The 18,166-nt window shown below is 52.9% G+C and overlaps 2 protein-coding genes across 2 annotated transcripts; one reads left to right on the top strand and one right to left on the bottom strand.

Annotated features, from left to right (window-relative positions):
* Window positions 1-827: 827 nt before the first annotated feature.
* Window positions 828-7,006, top strand: Rab25 (RAB25, member RAS oncogene family). The gene is made up of 5 exons (XM_021158585.2): window positions 828-1,095; window positions 3,781-3,976; window positions 5,534-5,727; window positions 6,266-6,346; window positions 6,683-7,006. Exons 1-5 carry the CDS (start codon window positions 1,053-1,055, stop codon window positions 6,808-6,810), a joined length of 642 nt encoding a protein of 213 aa, XP_021014244.1. The 5' UTR covers window positions 828-1,052; the 3' UTR covers window positions 6,811-7,006.
* A 4,371-nt stretch (window positions 7,007-11,377) lies between these two features.
* Mex3a (mex-3 RNA binding family member A) lies at window positions 11,378-16,660 on the bottom strand. Its single transcript, XM_021158584.2, has 2 exons — window positions 16,207-16,660; window positions 11,378-12,989 (listed from the first exon to the last, which is right to left on the bottom strand). Exons 1-2 carry the CDS (start codon window positions 16,658-16,660, stop codon window positions 11,884-11,886), a joined length of 1,560 nt encoding a protein of 519 aa, XP_021014243.1. The 3' UTR covers window positions 11,378-11,883.
* Window positions 16,661-18,166: the final 1,506 nt, after the last annotated feature.

The raw sequence follows: 18,166 nt of genomic DNA, 5'->3' as shown, positions 1-18,166 counted from the left end.
CGGATTTCTGAGTTCGAGGCCAGCCTGGTCTACAAAGTGAGTGCCAGGACAGCCAGGGCTACACAGAGAAACCCTGTCTCGAAAAACCAAAAAAAAAATTTTAAAAAAATTGTGTGTGAGCGTAGCAGACTCATCTCCGTTGCCTTTACTTATTTACTGTATGGGTACATGACTGTGGATAGGCTTGTCCCACAGTGCAAGCATGGCAGTCAGAAGATTGACCCCCAGAAGGCCTCAAGGTCTTCATCTTCAGATCCTGCACCCATATTCACCGTATCCAGCTCTTTCTGCTCTTGTCTCTGAGATCCATCCACGAAGGGAATAAATCTGTTTATTGTATGTTAGGAAGGGACCCATCTGGGCAGGTGGCATCCCATCTCCACCTGTGTGAGAAATGCTGCCCCTCCCTGGCCTGGGGCTGTTAAGGAGGGGCCCGATGCTTCCTGCTGCTACAGCTCCCAAAACTCTGCATTGTGGGGAGATGCTGTGCCCAGCTTGCATTTCTTGCCCAAATAGCCCTTCCCCTGATGCCCCGGTATGTGTCCTTAACAAAACCTGAGATGGGAAAGCTGAAGGCCGGTACATTTCTGCCCTACCGCGTGTCTACTTCAGCCCAGTGACAGCTCTCCTTCTTAGAACCCCCAAAACCCAGCAATGTACACTCGGGCTCGCCGCAGCCTCACCCACTGTTACCTCTGTGACCAGGCCCTCTTATTTGGGGGAGTGTGGGCCAAGAGCAGACACCTAACCTGTTTAACCTGTCTGACGTCATCATCGCTCCACCCACCTGTGCCCCAGGTGCCCAGCGGAGCTGGCTAGCTCTTCCTGTTCTCAGCTTCCGTCCTCTCAGCTCCCACAGAGTAGCTAAACGTGCCAGAGCTGAGCCTCTGGGGCTCTTCCTGGCCTCAACTGAGCCCTCTTGTCCTTTTCCCCTAATGAGAGAGGAGCCAGGTGCAGGTCTCTTAAAAGCTGAGAGTTGAGGCCATTTAAACAATAAACAGACTCGTGACCTCTGCACCTGCAAACGTCTTCACTCTCCATGCTGAGCCAAGATGGGGAATCGAACAGATGAAGATTATAATTTTGTCTTTAAGGGTAAGTTGGGGTTCTCGAAAAGGGAGAAGCCAGAGAGGGTGGGAGAGAGGCTATTTCCAGAAGAGACAGGGTCTCCCTTTTATTTTTATCTCTACCTTGGACATTCTCCCCCCACCCGACCCCAAGCTCAGCATTCCTTCTACGAGAGAAAGGCCATGAGGAGTAGGCAGGTCTGCTTACAGGTACAGATGTTCTGAAGTTGTATGCTCTCTATGAAGATGCGGATAATTTCTCCCTATTGCCAAATTATTCTTCCCTGCCCCGTCTCTAATAGATGCTCAAATCCCTGGGAATGTCAGTGAAGCCCAAGAGATGGAAGTCGGACTTCAGAAAGGACTTGCAGAGTAGAGGGAGAAGCAAGCTTATTTAAGAGACACATAGGGAAGTTGATACATAGGTAGTTGATACACCGGGACAATGCATTGACTCTCCAGCCGTCTAATGGATTCCACAGGACTCCTGGGCTAAAGCCTGTGCCATGCATGGCCTCTTGTACCACACAATCTTTGGAACCAGATACTAGGCACAGGGTTTGCCGGGCTTGTTTTCCCTCGCCTTCTGGTGCTTGGTCTCTCTGTGGGTCTTTAGCTCTCCTTCTTGAAGGCTAGGTGGCCGGGTGGCACTCTCCTTTCCTTTGCACCACACCCACAGCCTCTCCCAACCTCAGCCCCACCCTGGCCCAAGCTGGGGAGCCTGTACTCCTGGCATTTTCCCAAGGAATCTTGTGGGGCTGTGGCCATGGTATAGTGACTCCCGTTTGTTCAGGCCCTACTGGGTGCCACTCTCACACACTCATCTTACAGCCCTGGTGTGAGCTATATCACCGTGAGTGGTTACATGGCCTCTCTGCCACTTACCAGTTAGCTCAGATAAGAAGATAAGCAGGAGGAAGCAGGACTAGGCAGAGGATAGTCACCTGCCTGCCATGAGAGAGAGCTCAGAGCTACCCAGGGAACGGGGAGCTTTGGAGTAGCCTTGGAACACTGTCCCTGGGGTACCACATGGAGCTGTCCAGAGAGGTTTGACATCCCCATGTCCATGAGGGCTCATCTGTGAGCTGTCACTGCTACTGCCTTCCGCCCTGCAGTGAGGGGGCGGGGCAGATCCTTCCCCAAAGGTAGAGGTGAGCTGCACATCTATGTTTAGAGCAGTGTGACAGACCTACTAGCTGGGTGCCTTCTTTGTCTATAAAAATGGGCATGGTGGCTGGGCAGTGGTAGTGCAGGCCTTTAATCCCAGAATTGACGAGGCAGAAGCAGGTGGATCTCTGAGTTCAAGGCCAGCCTGGTCTACAGACTGAGTCCCAGGACAGCCAGGACTATACAGAGAAACCCTGTCTTGAAAAACCAAAATAATAATAATAATAATAATAATAAGGGCTGGAGAGATGGTTCAGTGGTTAAGAGCACTGACTGCTCTTCCAAAGATCCTGAGTTCAAATCCCAGGAACCACATGGTGGCTCACAACCATCTGTAATGAGATATGGTACCCTCTTCTGGTGTGTCTGAAGACAACTACAGTGTACTTACATATAATATAATAATAAATAAATCTTTTAAAAAGTCTAATAATAATAATATAAACAAAAATGGGAACAATAAAGGCATTTACCTCAGGCATTGTTGCGGGGCTACATAAAGTTTTTTGGAATGCCGGGCGTGGTGGCGCACGCCTTTAATCCCAGCACTCAGGAGGCAGAGGCAGGCGGATTTCTGAGTTCCAGGACAGCCTGGTCTACAAAGGGAGTTCCAGGACAGCCAAGGCTACACAGAGAAACCCTGCCTCGAAAAACCAAAAAATAAAAAAATAAAAAAATAAATAAAGTTTTTTGGATAATGGCTGATGTGATGGAAACACTCTGTAAACGTTAGCCACTGGCATTTTATAGAGGAGGACACTAAGATGTAGAGAGAGTTAAGTTGTTTGCCAAAAAGAGGTCACTAAAGGGGCTGGAGAGGTGGCTCTGTGGGTAAGTACCCACATGGTGGTTACAATCATCTTTAACTCCAGTTCCAGGTGATCTGACACTCCACCAGGCATGCATGTGGTATACAAACACACATAGAAGCCACATGCTCACTTACATAAAATAGATAAATCTTAAAACAAAATTAAAAGGCCATAAAGCCAGTAGGGACAGATACCTGCCTACATGTACAGATACTGCACACATGCATGCACAAAGGTACACTCCAGCATCTGCCTCTCACCCACAGAAGTGTCACCAGCCAACCTTAACCTCAGTCTTCCATGGAAACACACCAAATACCCAAGTCCTTCTTCCTCATCCTTCCAATTTACATACAGACATCTGCATCCTTCCCATACTCCCTAGTCCAGAAATGTGCACTCCAGGCCTTCCGTGCTTTTATCCTTTCTCACATGCCCTGTCTCAGTAACCTTTCCACATGTCCTCTGCCAGCAGCCCACAGCTGTTGCTCTTAACTGCGGTACCCTGCTGCCTCAGCAGCCCCTGTCTCAAACACTCCTGGCCCTTCTGTTCCCCCCCCTAGGCAGATGTCCTATGTACTGTGGCCAATCCTCTCAGTGTCTCTGCCAGAGGAGACAACTCTTTTCTTGCTTTTATGATCTCAGTTCCTCTTTCTGGTGGGACAGACTGTCGAGCTCAGGTAGGCTCAGAGCTGCTCTGCCCTGGCTTAGCCCTCCTCTCTCCACTCCCTCAGTGGTGCTGATCGGCGAGTCAGGCGTGGGCAAGACCAATCTGCTGTCCCGGTTCACCCGCAATGAGTTCAGCCACGACAGTCGCACCACCATCGGGGTTGAGTTCTCCACCCGCACTGTAATGCTGGGCACCGCTGCTGTCAAGGCACAGATCTGGGACACGGCTGGCCTGGAGCGATACAGAGCCATCACCTCTGCGTGAGCCTAGGCCTGGGGGCGTTGTGAGGAACCTGGGAAACCAGGACTCTCCTCTGGACTAGGTGTGGGAGGATGGGAGGCAGGAGACTCTGCCGAGTGTTCCCTGGGGTGGAAATCAGGAGGAAACAAGTGCTGTGACTGACCAACAGGGACAGATAGGATGTAACGATCACTAACACAAGCCATGGCCCCACTTACTAAGCCTCTCATGTGCCCAGGAAGATACAAAGCACTTCCTACCTGGCATTCTGTGGAGCTCTTTGAGTAATACAGGAAGAATGGATGCGCTGTAATCCTATCCATCCTTGTTTAAATTGGTGCATGGACTGAGAGCGCCCCCTCACTTCAGCACTGTGCTCTACTCTTGGCAACATGTCTAATCACAAGTGCCCAGGGCGAGCCGGACTTTGGAGTATGTTTTGTAGACCAGGTTAGCCTGAGCTCACATGTAAAACTAGAATTCAGTATGTAGTCCTGGCTGGTCCGGAACTTGCTATGTAGACCAGGCTAGCCTGGAGCTCACACAGATCCACTGCCTCTGCCTCCTGAGTACTGGAGGTAGTACTATAATGGAGAACATCAAAGGAATGTTCCACCATTCACAGTCACTATTTTTTTAAATTGTATTGGCTGATTGATTGATTGATTGATTGGTGGATTATATATTTATGTATTGTACTTGGAATTGAATTCATGGCTTCCCATGTACTAGGCACATCTCTAACTCAGAGTATTTATAAATAGTTTATAAAGCCTCAGAAAATTAGGCCTTGTGGCCATATCCAAAGTGTCTCCTGACCAGTATCAGGTTCAGCAGTCTGAAATGTGGTCTATCATGTTTGGTGGAAGATAGAACCGCAAGAGACAGGAAGCAGGAAGCAGGGGTTAGTGCTATGTACACTACAGGGCCACGCCCATCCTCCACTCTTCTAAGACTTGGTTGACTTGTTCATAAACTAGGAATAAGCCAGGGATGGTGGTCCATGCCTGTAATACCAGCTGAAACAGAGGATTGCCTTGACTTTTGAGGCCAACCTGGGCTATATCAAGTTCTTGTCTCAAAACAAAACAAGGAATAATTAGATAACATTGGTCTTAAACCTTTGAACTCTGAGGCTCTAGAAAGAGGCTAAATATCTGCAGGAATTTAAGCCAGGTACTGGTCCAAGAGGCAGGCATTTGGCTCACCTTTGGAAAGATGCCAGCACATGAGGCTACTATGTGATCTATGTGAGAAAGACAGCAAGGGGCATACCTGATCAGCATCCACAGGGGCATTGGTAGATGGGCAGGGCTGAAGTCAGGCAAAGGACTGAGAAAGAGGAGTGTTTTTGAAGAGCTGGTGGGAGGTTGGAGCAGGGAGGTGAAGCTTCAAAGGCTCTGAGACCAGTTTCCCTGCAGTACTTGGGAGCCTTGAGTGCCCTGAAGGGGTGGCGGTGGGATTCTGCCTGATTTCATACACACTGATGTCAGGCATTTAGCTTGATGACTGTGCTCCAGGGCTGAGCCTGACAGCCCTCTCTAGTCTCTGTCCATCCCTCCCTGCACCCCACACAGGTACTATCGTGGGGCTGTGGGGGCACTCCTGGTATTTGACCTGACCAAGCACCAGACCTACGCTGTGGTGGAGCGCTGGCTAAAGGAGCTGTATGACCATGCCGAAGCCACGATTGTTGTCATGCTCGTGGGGAACAAAAGTGACCTCAGCCAGGCCCGAGAGGTCCCCACTGAGGAGGCCTGCATGTTTGCTGGTGAGGGCCCCTCCCACTCTGTCTGACTCCCCTGCCCCCGCTCGTACACTTAGGGCCATGGATGGTCTGTCTTCCCTTATGTGGTTCACTGCTTCTGGCCCCTTTGGGAACCCATGTGTCTCCCCAGACTCCTTGCTGTGAGACTGTCTTCATTAGCAGCTGTTCACAGTTGGTTCTACAATAGTCCCACCCTGAAATACTCAGAGACCCTTGCAGACTACTGGTGGTCATCTCCTCAGATGTTCTCTGGGTTTGACAGCAAGCACTTCAATGCGGTGGGTTAGGGAACAACTTCTGGCTTCCTCTTGGCCAGTTATTAGACGTAGGCCATTGGTGCAAGTTCCTTCTTCCTTCTCCCTGCATTTCTAGGTTCATCTTTCCTAAATGAACCTACTTTATAGATTGTATGAAGGATTGAATAAGCTACTATCTATCAAGGGTTTGGCATATAGAAAAGAGACCTAGAAAGCAGTAAATAAATGTTCTTACTGTTTGTTGCTGTAGATCCATAACTAATATGTGCTTCCCTTCCTGGCAGAAAACAATGGCCTGCTGTTCCTGGAGACGTCAGCCCTCGACTCCACCAATGTTGAGCTAGCCTTCGAGACTGTCCTCAAAGGTGAGAGCCTGCCCGTTGGGTACTTACTCTATTCTGGGTAGGGACCCTGTCCTAACTCTCAGCTCACTGTGGCCTCTAGCCTACTCTGAGCCACTGGTCCTACCTCCCATCTCTCCACTCATCCTAGGGCTGAGGGAAGCAACCGGAGGGCCTCATGTTTTAGGGGGCTGAGTCTGGGTTCCGTGTTTACCCAGGAAGATAGACAAGACCCAGGTATCAAGAGTGCTTTGATCCAGCAAAAACTCTTCCTCAGGGTGGCCACCTGTGCTCCAAACAGTGTGGCACTAGGGGGCGGGACATTAAACTTCTGGCCTGATTATTTCCCTCTGTCCTTAGAGATCTTTGCAAAGGTGTCCAAGCAGAAGCAGAACAGCACCCGGACCAGTGCCATCACCCTGGGCAATGCCCAAGCTGGACAGGATCCCGGCCCTGGGGAAAAGAGGGCTTGTTGCATCAGCCTCTGACTTCAGCTATGACCAGCCCTGTGTCCTGCCTTCATCTCCACCTCCCTTACTGCAGGACTTCTCCCTACCCTGGAGTCCCTGTTCACTAGCACCCAGGGTCATCATGCCCTACCGTACAATCTGCCCACTACACCCCTCTCCATCACCTGGACCCCTTACAGGCAAGGGCCAGAAAATAAAGCTGTTTTGTATTGTGCCTGGCCACCCTGCTGCCTTCCATCTGTCCCTTGTCGGGCTGTCTGTGCCACCCTTCCGACTTTGACTCCTCCTCTGAGTCCCTGATCCCCTTCTCCACCCCTTTCTGTCACCCCTACAATATCCACTCCTCCCCCCTCCCCCCGCCCGCTTCTGGAGTTCCATGGGGTCTGGGGACGGTGCCAAGGGGGCAGGAGTTGCCTACCCATCCCTCTGCCAACCCCTCAGGCAGGTGGGGGATGAAGATTGTGTGGAGGGGAGGGGTATTTGGAAGGCGAAACAAAAGAAACCATCCTCCGGCTCCATCTGGTACCTAAAGCCCTGGTGCCAAGAACTGATGTCACTCCAATGCCAGGGGCATGGAGAAGGTACCAGCCTGGTATGTATACTGAGGAGGGGTTCCTAAGACTGAGAGGTAAACATCCCATCTAGTCTTTTTCCTGTCCCTAAACAGTTGGAACTGATATTGGAAAAGTAGGGGGGTCAACGTCTTTTTCCAGAGTGCCAAGAGATGGCCATCCAAGTAAGGGATGATGGCAGGCAACCCTGGAGATACCCACTTCCCACCCCAGAACACCACCACCCCACAGCAATTGCTACCCAAGATCCAGCTGGCACACAGTGAAAGACAAGAGCCTTAAGTAATAATACTTTTAATAAAATTAACTTCTCAATAGCACATTTAATACATTAACCCTCCCCCTTCTTGGTTTCTCTGCATTGTGTGCAACATCACTTTGACTTGATTAATTCATGGGTCTGTTTTATTTTCCACCTTTACTTTGCCTTTGAAATCTTCCTTGGTGATTTGTACGAGTCACTGGATGCCTCAAATTAAGTCTGACCACGATCCTACTCTACTTTCTACAGTGGAGAGACCATTTTCCCTGCCCCAGGGCTGCCTCCACCCAACCACTTGACCCTCTGAGCACTCACCCTCAAGTATGCTTGGGAAATCCTCCCCATTGCCAGATGCTATCATCTCCAACTACTGAGGGTCCTAGGCAAAAAGGGCAGGGGGACTTCTAGTCTCTAGATGGGGTGAGAAGAGTAAACTGGGGAGAGGGAGATGTGTTTGGGCTCTAGGGTCAAGAAGTGGCAATGTCAATCACTGGTATCCTGCTTGCTCAAGCTAAAGCCAAGAGGCCTCTCCCATTCCTGATCTGATTGCTAGCTGGGGCTGATGGAAGGAAGGCAAGTGCTTAAAAATGCCTATTTCTCATATGCAAAGCCAGGCTTCCAGATTTCTGTGGGGAAGGTGATGTGATGTGGCCCTATGGGTGATTCCTATCTGAACACAGCTGGGAGCTGTGACACAAGGGTTGCACAGAGGCCACCCAAGTTCCTGCACTTTTATCTGTTCTTGGGGGTGGGATGGGGTGGGGGAGTTCTCCCAGGCTCATAAGGACAATACTTGCACTCTACTTCCTGAGTCGGAAGTCTTTCGTGGAATGTTAACTTGAGACTCCACGAAGCCAGGAGTAGTGGTGCGAACCTTGTAGGCCCAGCAACTGGAGGCAGCAAAATGGCTGCTAGTTTTAAGGCCAGACTGAGCTAGAGACCCTGTGTCAAAAAACAACAAATGAACAAAATCCCCACTACAGATGTGAAGGGAAAACAGCGCTAGAAACTGCAATGCCGCTCTCATACTGCATGGGTGCTGGAGGCTGAGCTGATCAGCAGTTGCTGGCTCATTCACAGAATAGCTCCACCTGGCTCTTGAACCCACTGGTAGCAAGGTGGACCGAGGTGAATTCAAGGACTTCCTCCGGGTGGCCTGGGAGGGTTGGACATTAGGAGTAGGGGCTTCCTAACAGATGGCCAGGCTCAGCCCAGCCGCACCGAGCTTCGGATGACCAGTGTGTACCCTTGCAAAGACCCTGGGACAGAGCCTCTCCTGTACTTATCCCGCACTTAAACCTAAGGATTCTCAGAATCAACCCCAGCAGACTGGAAGCTCCCAATCTCAACTAGCAGCCTGCTCTAGCCCTGTCCCCAGGGGTAGGGCAGCTCAGCCACTGGCCTCTATTCTTTTTTTTTCCCCCATACTTTTATACATTCTACCGGGCTCAGGGGCCCACAATGCTACTAAACTTTAAGCTATCTTGAGTATCGTCTACTAAGTAACTAGTAATTCTTTTTCTTTCTCTAGGATTATATGAAATAAATTTGAATTATTTTGTAGTATTCTCTTCTTTTAAACCCCTCGGTTTTTCTTTCTCATTTTTTTTTTTAATTTTTTGGTTAAAAAAAAAAATCTATTTCTCTTAAGTCTCACACCTCTGAGGGTTTCAGTAGGCCTATTAGGCCTCAGTTCTGGCTTTCCCTCCTGACTGCCCCTGGCACAGGGTAGGGGAAGGAGGGACACTCCAGGACCCTCAGTCCTTAGTCCCAAAGCTTCTTCCTTTCTAGTTAATCCCTTCCTTTGTTTGGCTCTGCCGGCTCCCCTGAGGGGGAGGGGGAGGGGAGCCCACAGAATGAAATCCAATCTACTGGTGGGGGCCCCAGAAGGGACCAACTCCCCATCCCCTCTCCACCATCCACCCCAGGATGCTCCCCCAAGAAAAGCAAATGATATTTCTCCCCAAAAAGAAGTGGGGGAAAAAAAAGAACATAAACCCGAACATATATTAAAAACTTTTTTTAAGATTTAACTCTGAATACAAATGTATTTTTTTTCTTCTCTCCCTACATATATTCTAAACCTTCTAAAGTTTTTTTTTTTTAAGGATCACTTTATCATAAAATAAAATATCCTTTTCATATAATAAATTACCTAATAAAAAGTCTTTTTTTCATATTAGCCCAGGTTCTTTGCTACATTTATACGGTAATAAATGCCTTTATTAAAATAGAATATTAAATTATAAAGAACTGCTTTTTTTTCTTTTTTTGCTATTTTTGTTTCCTCTCCTCTGTTGGTCGCCCATCTCACTCCCCCATTGCTTTGTTTTGCTGCTCGCTCGCTCACTTTTGCGCTTGTTTCTAGGAAAGGCTCACTCAGCAAGGGTGGGATTGGATCTGCGGAGCCCCTAGTGTAACAGTCTTTTGCCTTTGTGGGTAAGGAGTGGAGAGGGGGAGGGGACTGACAGACAGACATCCCTTCTTCCCACCCCCCTCCCATCCCCTGCCCCTGGGCAACCCAGGGTGCCCATTTGGTTTGGTTTCTATTGTACAGACATCTCAAGATGGCTCACATTGATGGAAAGGAGGGAAGCTGCCACAGGCCAGTTTTCTGAGCTGTGACCTCCTTCCTCTCCCCTCCCAGGCTGGTGGTCTGGAGGGGAAGGCTGAGGAGAGGCAAGGTAATTCACAAGAGGCAAGAGAGAGAGAGAGACCTCCCTCTGCCCTCATCCCACATCCTTTCCCCATCCAGGAAGAGCGGGACTCCTAAGCTAGAGCTCAGAATATCCCACCCAATTATATACAAGCATCTCCTGGGCCTCCTGGTCATCCATCCTCTCCTGGCCCGGCCAGCGGAACCTGGAGAGTAGGAGGCTGCTGACAGACACAAGTGAGCAAGAGTAGTAGTGAAGGGGTGCTAGACCTATCACAATACCTGATTCCTGTAACAGGCTCCACCGCACCCCAATCCTGCTTTGCCCTGGCCTGACCCCTCATCAAAGATCTGGCCTCTCTCCTCAGCCAGTGGGTAAGACAGAGACTTCATGATTTGTGGCTAATAAGGACTCAATAATGGTTCAGCTAGGTGCAGAGAGAGGTCGGGGGTAGGCCACTGCAGGTGAGGGGAAGGGGAGCCCTCCAGACACATCTCTCTTGCCCCAGGACTTTTTCCTACTTTCGGCTTTCCCTTGCCTTGAGCAGAAGACCCAGGATAAAAACTGCTCCCTAAGCATAACGCCCATAGATGATAAAGGCGGGGCTCCAACCTTTCACATTCCCCATTACTAGTTTCCCGTCTCAAACTGTCACTGAGTCTAGAACTGCATTCCATCAAGAACTGGAACTGATTCTTTGGAGTGGGGGAAAAGGGCTGTCCACTACATGAAGAGGAATTGGAGGTGGGGGCTATCAAAACACTCTCCAGACTTCTCTCCCAGGAAGATGATATCCCCAAAGCTGGGCTAGAAGAGGTAAGAGGAATCAGGGATGGAAAGTAACATGTGGCTGGGGGCTGAGGGAGAACGGGACGGAAGAGGGAAAACAACAACAGAAACCAAAGGGCAGATCCAGAAACAAACAAACAAACAAAAATTGGGGAAAAGCCAAGCAAACAATTGAAGGGGGAAGAGAAGCCCCTTTCCAGATCTCTAGCCCAGCTTTGTAAGACGGGTAAGTTGTGAGCCCTTTATCGACATCCTCCATCACCCTGGATGATCTATGCAGATCTTTAATAGGCCCCCATCTCCTTATACTGTTGGGAACTCAGGATATGAGTGTGTGTGTGTGTGTGTGTGTGGGGGGGGGATATAAAGGGCCATGTTAGGAGATGGGAGGTCGGGACCAGAGGGCTAGGGAATCAGGAAGAGCACCTCTAGCTACAGATGGCAATTCTCCCTGTTCTTACCCCTCCAGAGAAGGGGCAAAATGACGTGTGGATAGGGAGAAGGGAAAGGTCAGGATGTGTGTCCTGGTGGCCACTTCTGGCTAAACAAAAGCTTCTCTTAGCTGCTTCCAGATTTAAGGGTGTGTTGAGGTATCAGAGTTGTAACTCTAGTAAAACTTATGGCCCCTCCCAAAGGGTAACCAGAGGCTCTGAAAATGGCCCCGCCCCCAGCCACTCAGGCCTCCTTGTCCCCACCCCAGCGAGTGAATATTTCCAAGCACCTTGCCCTGTAGTCACTGATTTTTCAAAAAGCCCTACAGGTCCAGGGCGGCACCCGAGGGAGTGGGCCCAGGAGACCAGGGACATGGAGCTTAGGAAAATATTCGGATGGCTTGTGTGGCGGTGATGTGGCAGACAGGACACTCTGGGTCCGTCCTCTCGCAGATGCGTACTGCACACTCCATGCAGAAAAGGTTGTGTCCACAGGGCACCAGGGCTGCTGTCACTTCACTCTCAAAGCACACCATGCAGTCCCGCCCGCCGCCGGGGCTCCGCAGCCCGCCCGTCCCCAGTTTAGAGAAACCCTGCAGTGGCTCTCCGGGTGGCCTCCGAGGGAGCCCGGTCAGCTGCTCTGGCCCCGCAGAGGTGGCAGGAGAGCGATGCGCGCCTGGGGGGCCCGCGCGTGCCTTGGCTGAAGAGGAGGAGGAGGCAGAGGAGAAGAGCACCGAGGTGGGCGTGGCATTCTCCTGGCCCGCCCACAGCGGGGGGCTTGTCTCCGCCACGCCATAGTACACGTCCTGCTTGCCCACGCCGTAGCCCGGAAACAGATATCCGCCGTAGCCGAAGTCCCCGCCCTGCTCGCCTAGGCGCGGGGCCTCAAAGGCCGAGTCCACGCCGCATTCGCCTATGCAGCCCAGGCTGTTCTGCCTGAAGGTGGAGAGCGGCTTACAGCCTGGAGCATGCACCCGCCAGGCGTCTGAGTAGCGGCTGTCCAAGGCAGCGTCAGGGCTGCCAGCCAGGAAGTCGCCGTCGCTGTTGTATTCAAGAATCTTGCCGGTGCGCACGGCGATGTGCGTCTCGATCTCCTCCCGCGCACGCTCCACGTTGCCCGGTGCGCCGGTTATCTCAAACACCGGGTCGCGGTCCCGGCTGGGAGTGATGATGTACGTGTTGGTCTGCTGCTGGATGCGTTTGATGGTCGCTCCCTTGGGGCCCACCACCAGTCCCACCACGCGGTAGGGTACTCGTACACGGATGGTCACTTGGCCTGGCAGAGCAGGGGCCACGCCAAAGGCGGCGCCAGACTTGTTGCGTGAGGCTCTTATCATGGAGAAGTGCTCAGCTGCAGAGATGATCTCCCGCCGGGCTGTGGCCACGTCTTCCCGCCTACCAGTCACCATGAACACTGGCTCCTCACCTCGCACAGGTGTCTTGATGTAGGTGTTAGTTTTAGCCCTCAGAGCCTTAATCTTGCAGCCTGGACAGAATGAGAAAAAAATTTACAGGACAAAGGAGTTTGTACCTTCCCCCAGAATCCCAGCTTCCCGAAAAATCCTTCAGTTGATCCAGTGACACCTTCAAGACCACAAATACAACCAACCCCCCAACTTGACCAATTGAATGCACTAGTTTGTCCTATGTTCCATTTGGGGCCTTCCAGATACATTCCTCTGAGACACCCTCCTTCAGAGCCTTTGAGAGAAGAAGCGGCTAGCTCAAAACCCTCACAAACTCTTCCCTTAAGCACCTGCCCGCACGTCCACTCCCTCCATCTCACCCTCCTCTCAGTGACCGCTCATGGTCTTTGCTCAAAGCTCCAATGCACTCATTAACCCAGTCTACTCATGTGACTTCCATTCATTAAAAGAGTCTGTCCTCTAGCTCACCCAGGGACATTGGCTACTGTGTGCTGCGACCTCCCCAGGCCCTCCTAGCATCCCTAGAAGTAGAGACCAAAGTCAGAGAAACACTAAACCAGGGGCAGCAGGAGGGAGGTGCCAGACCCTATAATCTCTGTGCTTCTCCACAGCACAAAGCATTAGCAGCACCTGATTCAGTGTGGGGGTGGGGGTGGGGGTTCAAGGGGTCAGAATCTCAAGGGAGAAGTAGGAAGACAGTATCATCCAGAGGACCTAAGGCCTGTCCTCTTGTACTCCCTGCCTGCAGCCCAGGGCAGGACTGAGATGTCCTGGAGGCTGAGGAGAGGGGAACTGAGCATTTCTGGACCCCAGCTCCTGCTTTGAAGGAGGATCAGGTTAGAGTTGGGAGGCTGGGAGAGGCAGGAAGAGAAAGAAAAGCAAGACAAAGAGAAGAGGAGGGGGGAAGCAGGAATGCCCGTCAGAAAAGTCTGCAGACCTCAGGCTGGGTGGACTTGCCTGGCTTTACAGAGCCTCTGTCTCTTACCCCTCCCTTCAGAGTTCAGGGGCCTTGGGGCCTAAGGCAATGGGCAGAGTGCCTTCATCCAAGCAATACTGTAGGGTGAGCAGAATACCTCTTCACATGTCCACAGGCTCTCTCCATCTCACTTTAGCCCAGCGCACAGACTGTACAGTAGTACACACGCACACCTTTGCCCCACTCTCATGGGCAGAATCCCTGAGTTCCTCAGGCACATCTCAGTGCTGGGTGCCCTTCCTCATGTACCCATCCAAAGCCATAAGGCTGCTCCTATAACTGCCCCAATCGTCAGTCAACTGCAGGCCTCTGGGGAGCTTGCTTGTTCTTTCTCCTCCTTCCTCCATTCCCAAAGTGTCTTTTCTAATCCTAATGAATTTGGTGGGACTTGGTGGGTTAGGAACGTACCTAACATATATTAGGAAGGAAAAATGTAACCCCCACTTCCTTTCAGACCTGTTGGCAGATAAGAAGTCCTACTTGTTGCTAAGCCCACAGCCTTGCTGCTTTAACATCTGGATGGTGGCTTGGTTCCTGAGGCTTGGAGGATAGAAGAAAAATACTTTCTGCCACCTCTGTTTATGTGCCACCACGATGGGCACCTAGGTTCTGGCTCCTAAGCTCCTAAGAATCCAAAAACTAACTTCATGGGTGAGTTAGGTGTCTTTGGGTGATCTGGAGTTTGGGAGGACAAACCCAAGGGAGAAAGCCTGAGGCCGGGCTGTACAGAACGTAGCAGCCTCAGCATCTTGGGTTCTGCAACCCTGAAGAAGCCTCCCTAGAAGTAGAGGTCAAAGTCAGAGAGGAAGCAGCAGCAGGAGGGAGGTGAGAGGATTTCCATCTGCTTACAGAATGGGAAAGGGAGGACTTCTGTTCTCTGACAATATTCTACTAGGACAAGCTCTACTTTTATGATGGGTTTGTGAAGGAAGCAGAAGAGTAAAGGACCCCAATAAACCCTGGTGCCTTCCAAGACCTCACCCAAGTAAAGTTATTAATATCCCCACCCAACACCAGGCTCTGAATCTCCAGGATTTGACAAGGAGGGGAAATCCAACTTTCTAAATCAGAAACCCCCAAGAGATTGAGGGAGGGGGCGCTGTGCAGGGGAGTGGCAAGTTCCCCTCCTCCACTCCAAATCCTCCAGCCCCAACACTGGGGTGGATGAAGTGGGATATGGGGTAGGGGCCCCAGCCTGCCTCCCCTCCACTGCCAGGAACTGGCCTTCTTCTTTACTCCCGCGGAATGCAGCCCCTCCATTGTTCCCCACCGTGGGACAGCTCCTCCCCCCACTCCACCTCCCAGCCCAGCCCCTTTGCAATATCCAAATCCCGCCCCCCCACAAGAAGCTAGGAAGAGAAGGGTCCCCAAGATCCAGGTTGTTCAATTTGGGTCCTTACCAACACTCCCACCCATCCAGGGATGCTGGGCTGGGAGGGTGTGGTAACATACTCCATTGGCTTAATTCAACACCCCTCCCAGCACACCCAGACACGCACCCCCCCCCCATATTCCAAGTGGAGGTTTCTGTCCTGTCCCCCTTCACCGACATGCCCTTCCTGCCCTGTCCCACGAATTCACTCAGAGACTTCTCTGCAGACCCCTGGCTCCAGGCCGTGGCCAACCCAGAACAAAAGCAAGACGGAGGAGGAGAGGCCCACGCCAGGACTGGTACACCTCCTCAGAAATTCCCCTCCCCAAACACAGGGGCCCTCCAACTTCGGTGTGTAAGCGACCAAGGGACCCCTCTTTGCCAAGGGCTCCCTCATCACCTCTCCCCAGACTGGGACCCTCCCCTGGGCCACACCCCCTTTCATTCCTACACTCAGCCCAACAAAGAGGCAGCTCCTCAGTCGGGCTTCATGGACTAGGTCTCCCTCAGAGTCCCCAACTCCAACAGCAGAAGGTCCCAGGAGTGCCCCCTCCCCAGTCTACAAGCAGATACTAGAGTAGGGGCTCCCAAGTAATTGCACATTCCGTCAGTCCTTCCAGCCAGGAGCGGACACCCCCTCCGCACAGACCCTGGGGTTGGGAGGCAGCTCCCCCTCCCCTTTCCTCTCCCAGTTCCAGGATATTTCTTTGTCTACGGGCGGAGCCCCAGGGGAGGAAGGGTCCCGAGAGTCGTCCCGACTAGGGGTAGCAGGGAACTTTGTGGCACTTGGAATCTGGGCAGGGGGCGGGGCCCCCTTTGTCGGGAAGGGACAGAGCCAGAGGCGCGCAAAGAAGGAAGCGATGAACTTTCCGTGCCGGGGACAGCAAGCCCCCACTCCAACCCTCGCAGTGTCCAGACGCCCGCTTACCTTGCCTGCCCACGATCTCGGCCACGTGCTCGGAGGTGGGCACGGGAACGCACTCCGTGGTGTTGCTGCTGCCCTTCAGTCGCAGCTCGGCCTCTTTGTAGAGCGCGCAGAGCTTGGCGTCGTTCGCCCCTTTGGGGGCGGTGGGGGGCTGGGGCGTCTGCGCCGCGGGGGCCGCGCTCGGGGCGGCCGGGGCCGCTGCGGGCGGCGGCGGCGGGGCCGGCTGCGGGGGGGCGGCCGGCTGCGCGGGGGCGCCGCCCCCCCCACCTCCCCCGTCCTCGCCCGCCGTGGGGGCGGGGGGCTCCCCCAAACCCAGGAGGCAGAGTTGATCAAGAGCCAGCTGAAGGGCGCGCTCGTCTTCCAGCAGCCCTCGGTCCTTAGCGCTTCCCCCGAAACATCCTAGTTCTCCAAAGCCCCCATTTCTTTCCATTATTCCAGATACCACTAGACTAGGCATGGCGAAACAAAAGCTGGGGGAGAGAGGGAGAGAGAGAGGTGGTGGAAGGGAGAAGAGGAGAGAGGAGGGGAGGGGAGAGGAGAGGAGGGGGTGTGTGGGGAGGGGGAACAAAGAGCTGGGGAGGGGGGAAGAAAGCGAGATAGAAAGATAGACCCACCCCTAAGCCCCCCTCCCCAAGCACCCTGTAACCTGACTCCCCTCGCCCCAGCCCCCGGGTGGGGGTGGGGGAAAAGAAGCAAAACCAAGAAAGCAGATCTCCTCTCGCTCCGGGGTGACGGGGTGGGGTGGGGGGCTGCGGGCCCTAGCCCCCACCCCTCCGCCTCGGACCCAGAGTCTCTACCCTCCGCCGAGCAGACGCCCCCTTAGGCTCCCGCACCGAGCCCCAGTCCCGGAGCGTCGCTCAGTGGCCCCCAATAGAGCCCAGCCCCTTCCAGCGCTCAAACTCTTTTGTTTTAAATGAACTGGATGGAGCAGCATGGAACTGACGGGAGGGGGGCGCGCCGGGGGCGCCCGGGGCATGCCGGGAGTTGTAGTTTCCCGCCCTCGGGCGCGGGGAGGAATTCCTCAACCCGGGCAAGAAGGGGATTGCGCCCCTCGGGCTCTGCCCACTGGTCACGGGAAAAGCCTCGGGTGGGTTGGGAGTTGTGGTCCGAGAAATTTTAGGAGCTGGCGGTATACGGGAAGGGAGCGGGTGTGGAAAGGCGTTTCTCCTCCGCCCGCGGGTCCCGGGCCTCTTTCTTATGGTAATGAGGGCCGGGGCGGAGCGGCCTCGTGGCTGCAGTGCCCTCCCTCCTCCCGCGCGCGATCGCGGAGTCCACGGGCTCGGGCCTCCGGGAGAGAGCTGGTGGGGCAGACAAAGCCCGCGGCCGCTACAGTGGGAGGAGCAGGTCTCTGCGCTGCGTGGGGGCCAGGAAGGGGCGTTCGGGTGGGGGTGGGACCCCCGGTAGAGGATGTGGTTCCCTCATTTCTTCTCGGAGGTAGCAAGCCCTTCCCCCTCCCCCAGCCCCCCAGTTCCGGGATCTCAGAGGCCACGACTGGGAGGTGAGTTAGTTCGTGCCCCCGTAGTCCGTGCAGTGACCCGGGGAGGATGAGGAGGCGTGGAGGGAGAGGATGGGGGTGGGGGCTGATCCGGGAAGCCAGAAGGGTCCTAGAGGCTTCGTATGACTTAGTTTGGAGCCTTGAACTTTGGGTAACAGGAGTGAGATTGGGGGCCCCTGAGAACCCAGATTTTTAAATTTTTTTTTTAGACCTGAGCCTCGAATATAGTGGAGGAAATCTTTTGTCCCTTAGGTCGGTCATTTCGCTGTTTCCCTTGCCTCTTTTATAAATCAGTAATTCATCCCTTTTGACCTTAGAAATATGGCGAAAGAGCTCAGAAATAAGCTTTTAAGATTTGACAGTTGAGAGGGGAGTTAGATGTACTGCATTCTTTTTTCTTTCTTTCTTTCTCTCTTTCTTTCTTTTTTGCCCCCCCCCCCACTCTGTATCTTCTGGTTTTGTTTTTTG

This window comes from Mus caroli, chromosome 3, assembly GCF_900094665.2.
Source record: "Mus caroli chromosome 3, CAROLI_EIJ_v1.1, whole genome shotgun sequence".
NCBI lineage: Eukaryota > Metazoa > Chordata > Mammalia > Rodentia > Muridae > Mus > Mus caroli.
This window is presented reverse-complemented; position numbering and strand designations above follow the sequence as displayed.

Excerpts from the sequence above, each read along its gene's own strand:
- Rab25 (XM_021158585.2), top strand. The coding sequence starts at position 1,053 with ATGGGGAATCGAACAGATGAAGATTATAATTTTGTCTTTAAGG. Across the intron at positions 5,728-6,265 it reads GGAGGCCTGCATGTTTGCTG|AAAACAATGGCCTGCTGTTC; the intron begins GTGAGGGCCCCT and ends CCTTCCTGGCAG. Across the intron at positions 6,347-6,682 it reads CTTCGAGACTGTCCTCAAAG|AGATCTTTGCAAAGGTGTCC; the intron begins GTGAGAGCCTGC and ends CTCTGTCCTTAG.
- Mex3a (XM_021158584.2), bottom strand. The coding sequence starts at position 16,660 with ATGCCTAGTCTAGTGGTATCTGGAATAATGGAAAGAAATGGGGGCTTT. Across the intron at positions 12,990-16,206 it reads CGAGATCGTGGGCAGGCAAG|GCTGCAAGATTAAGGCTCTG; the intron begins GTAAGCGGGCGT and ends CATTCTGTCCAG.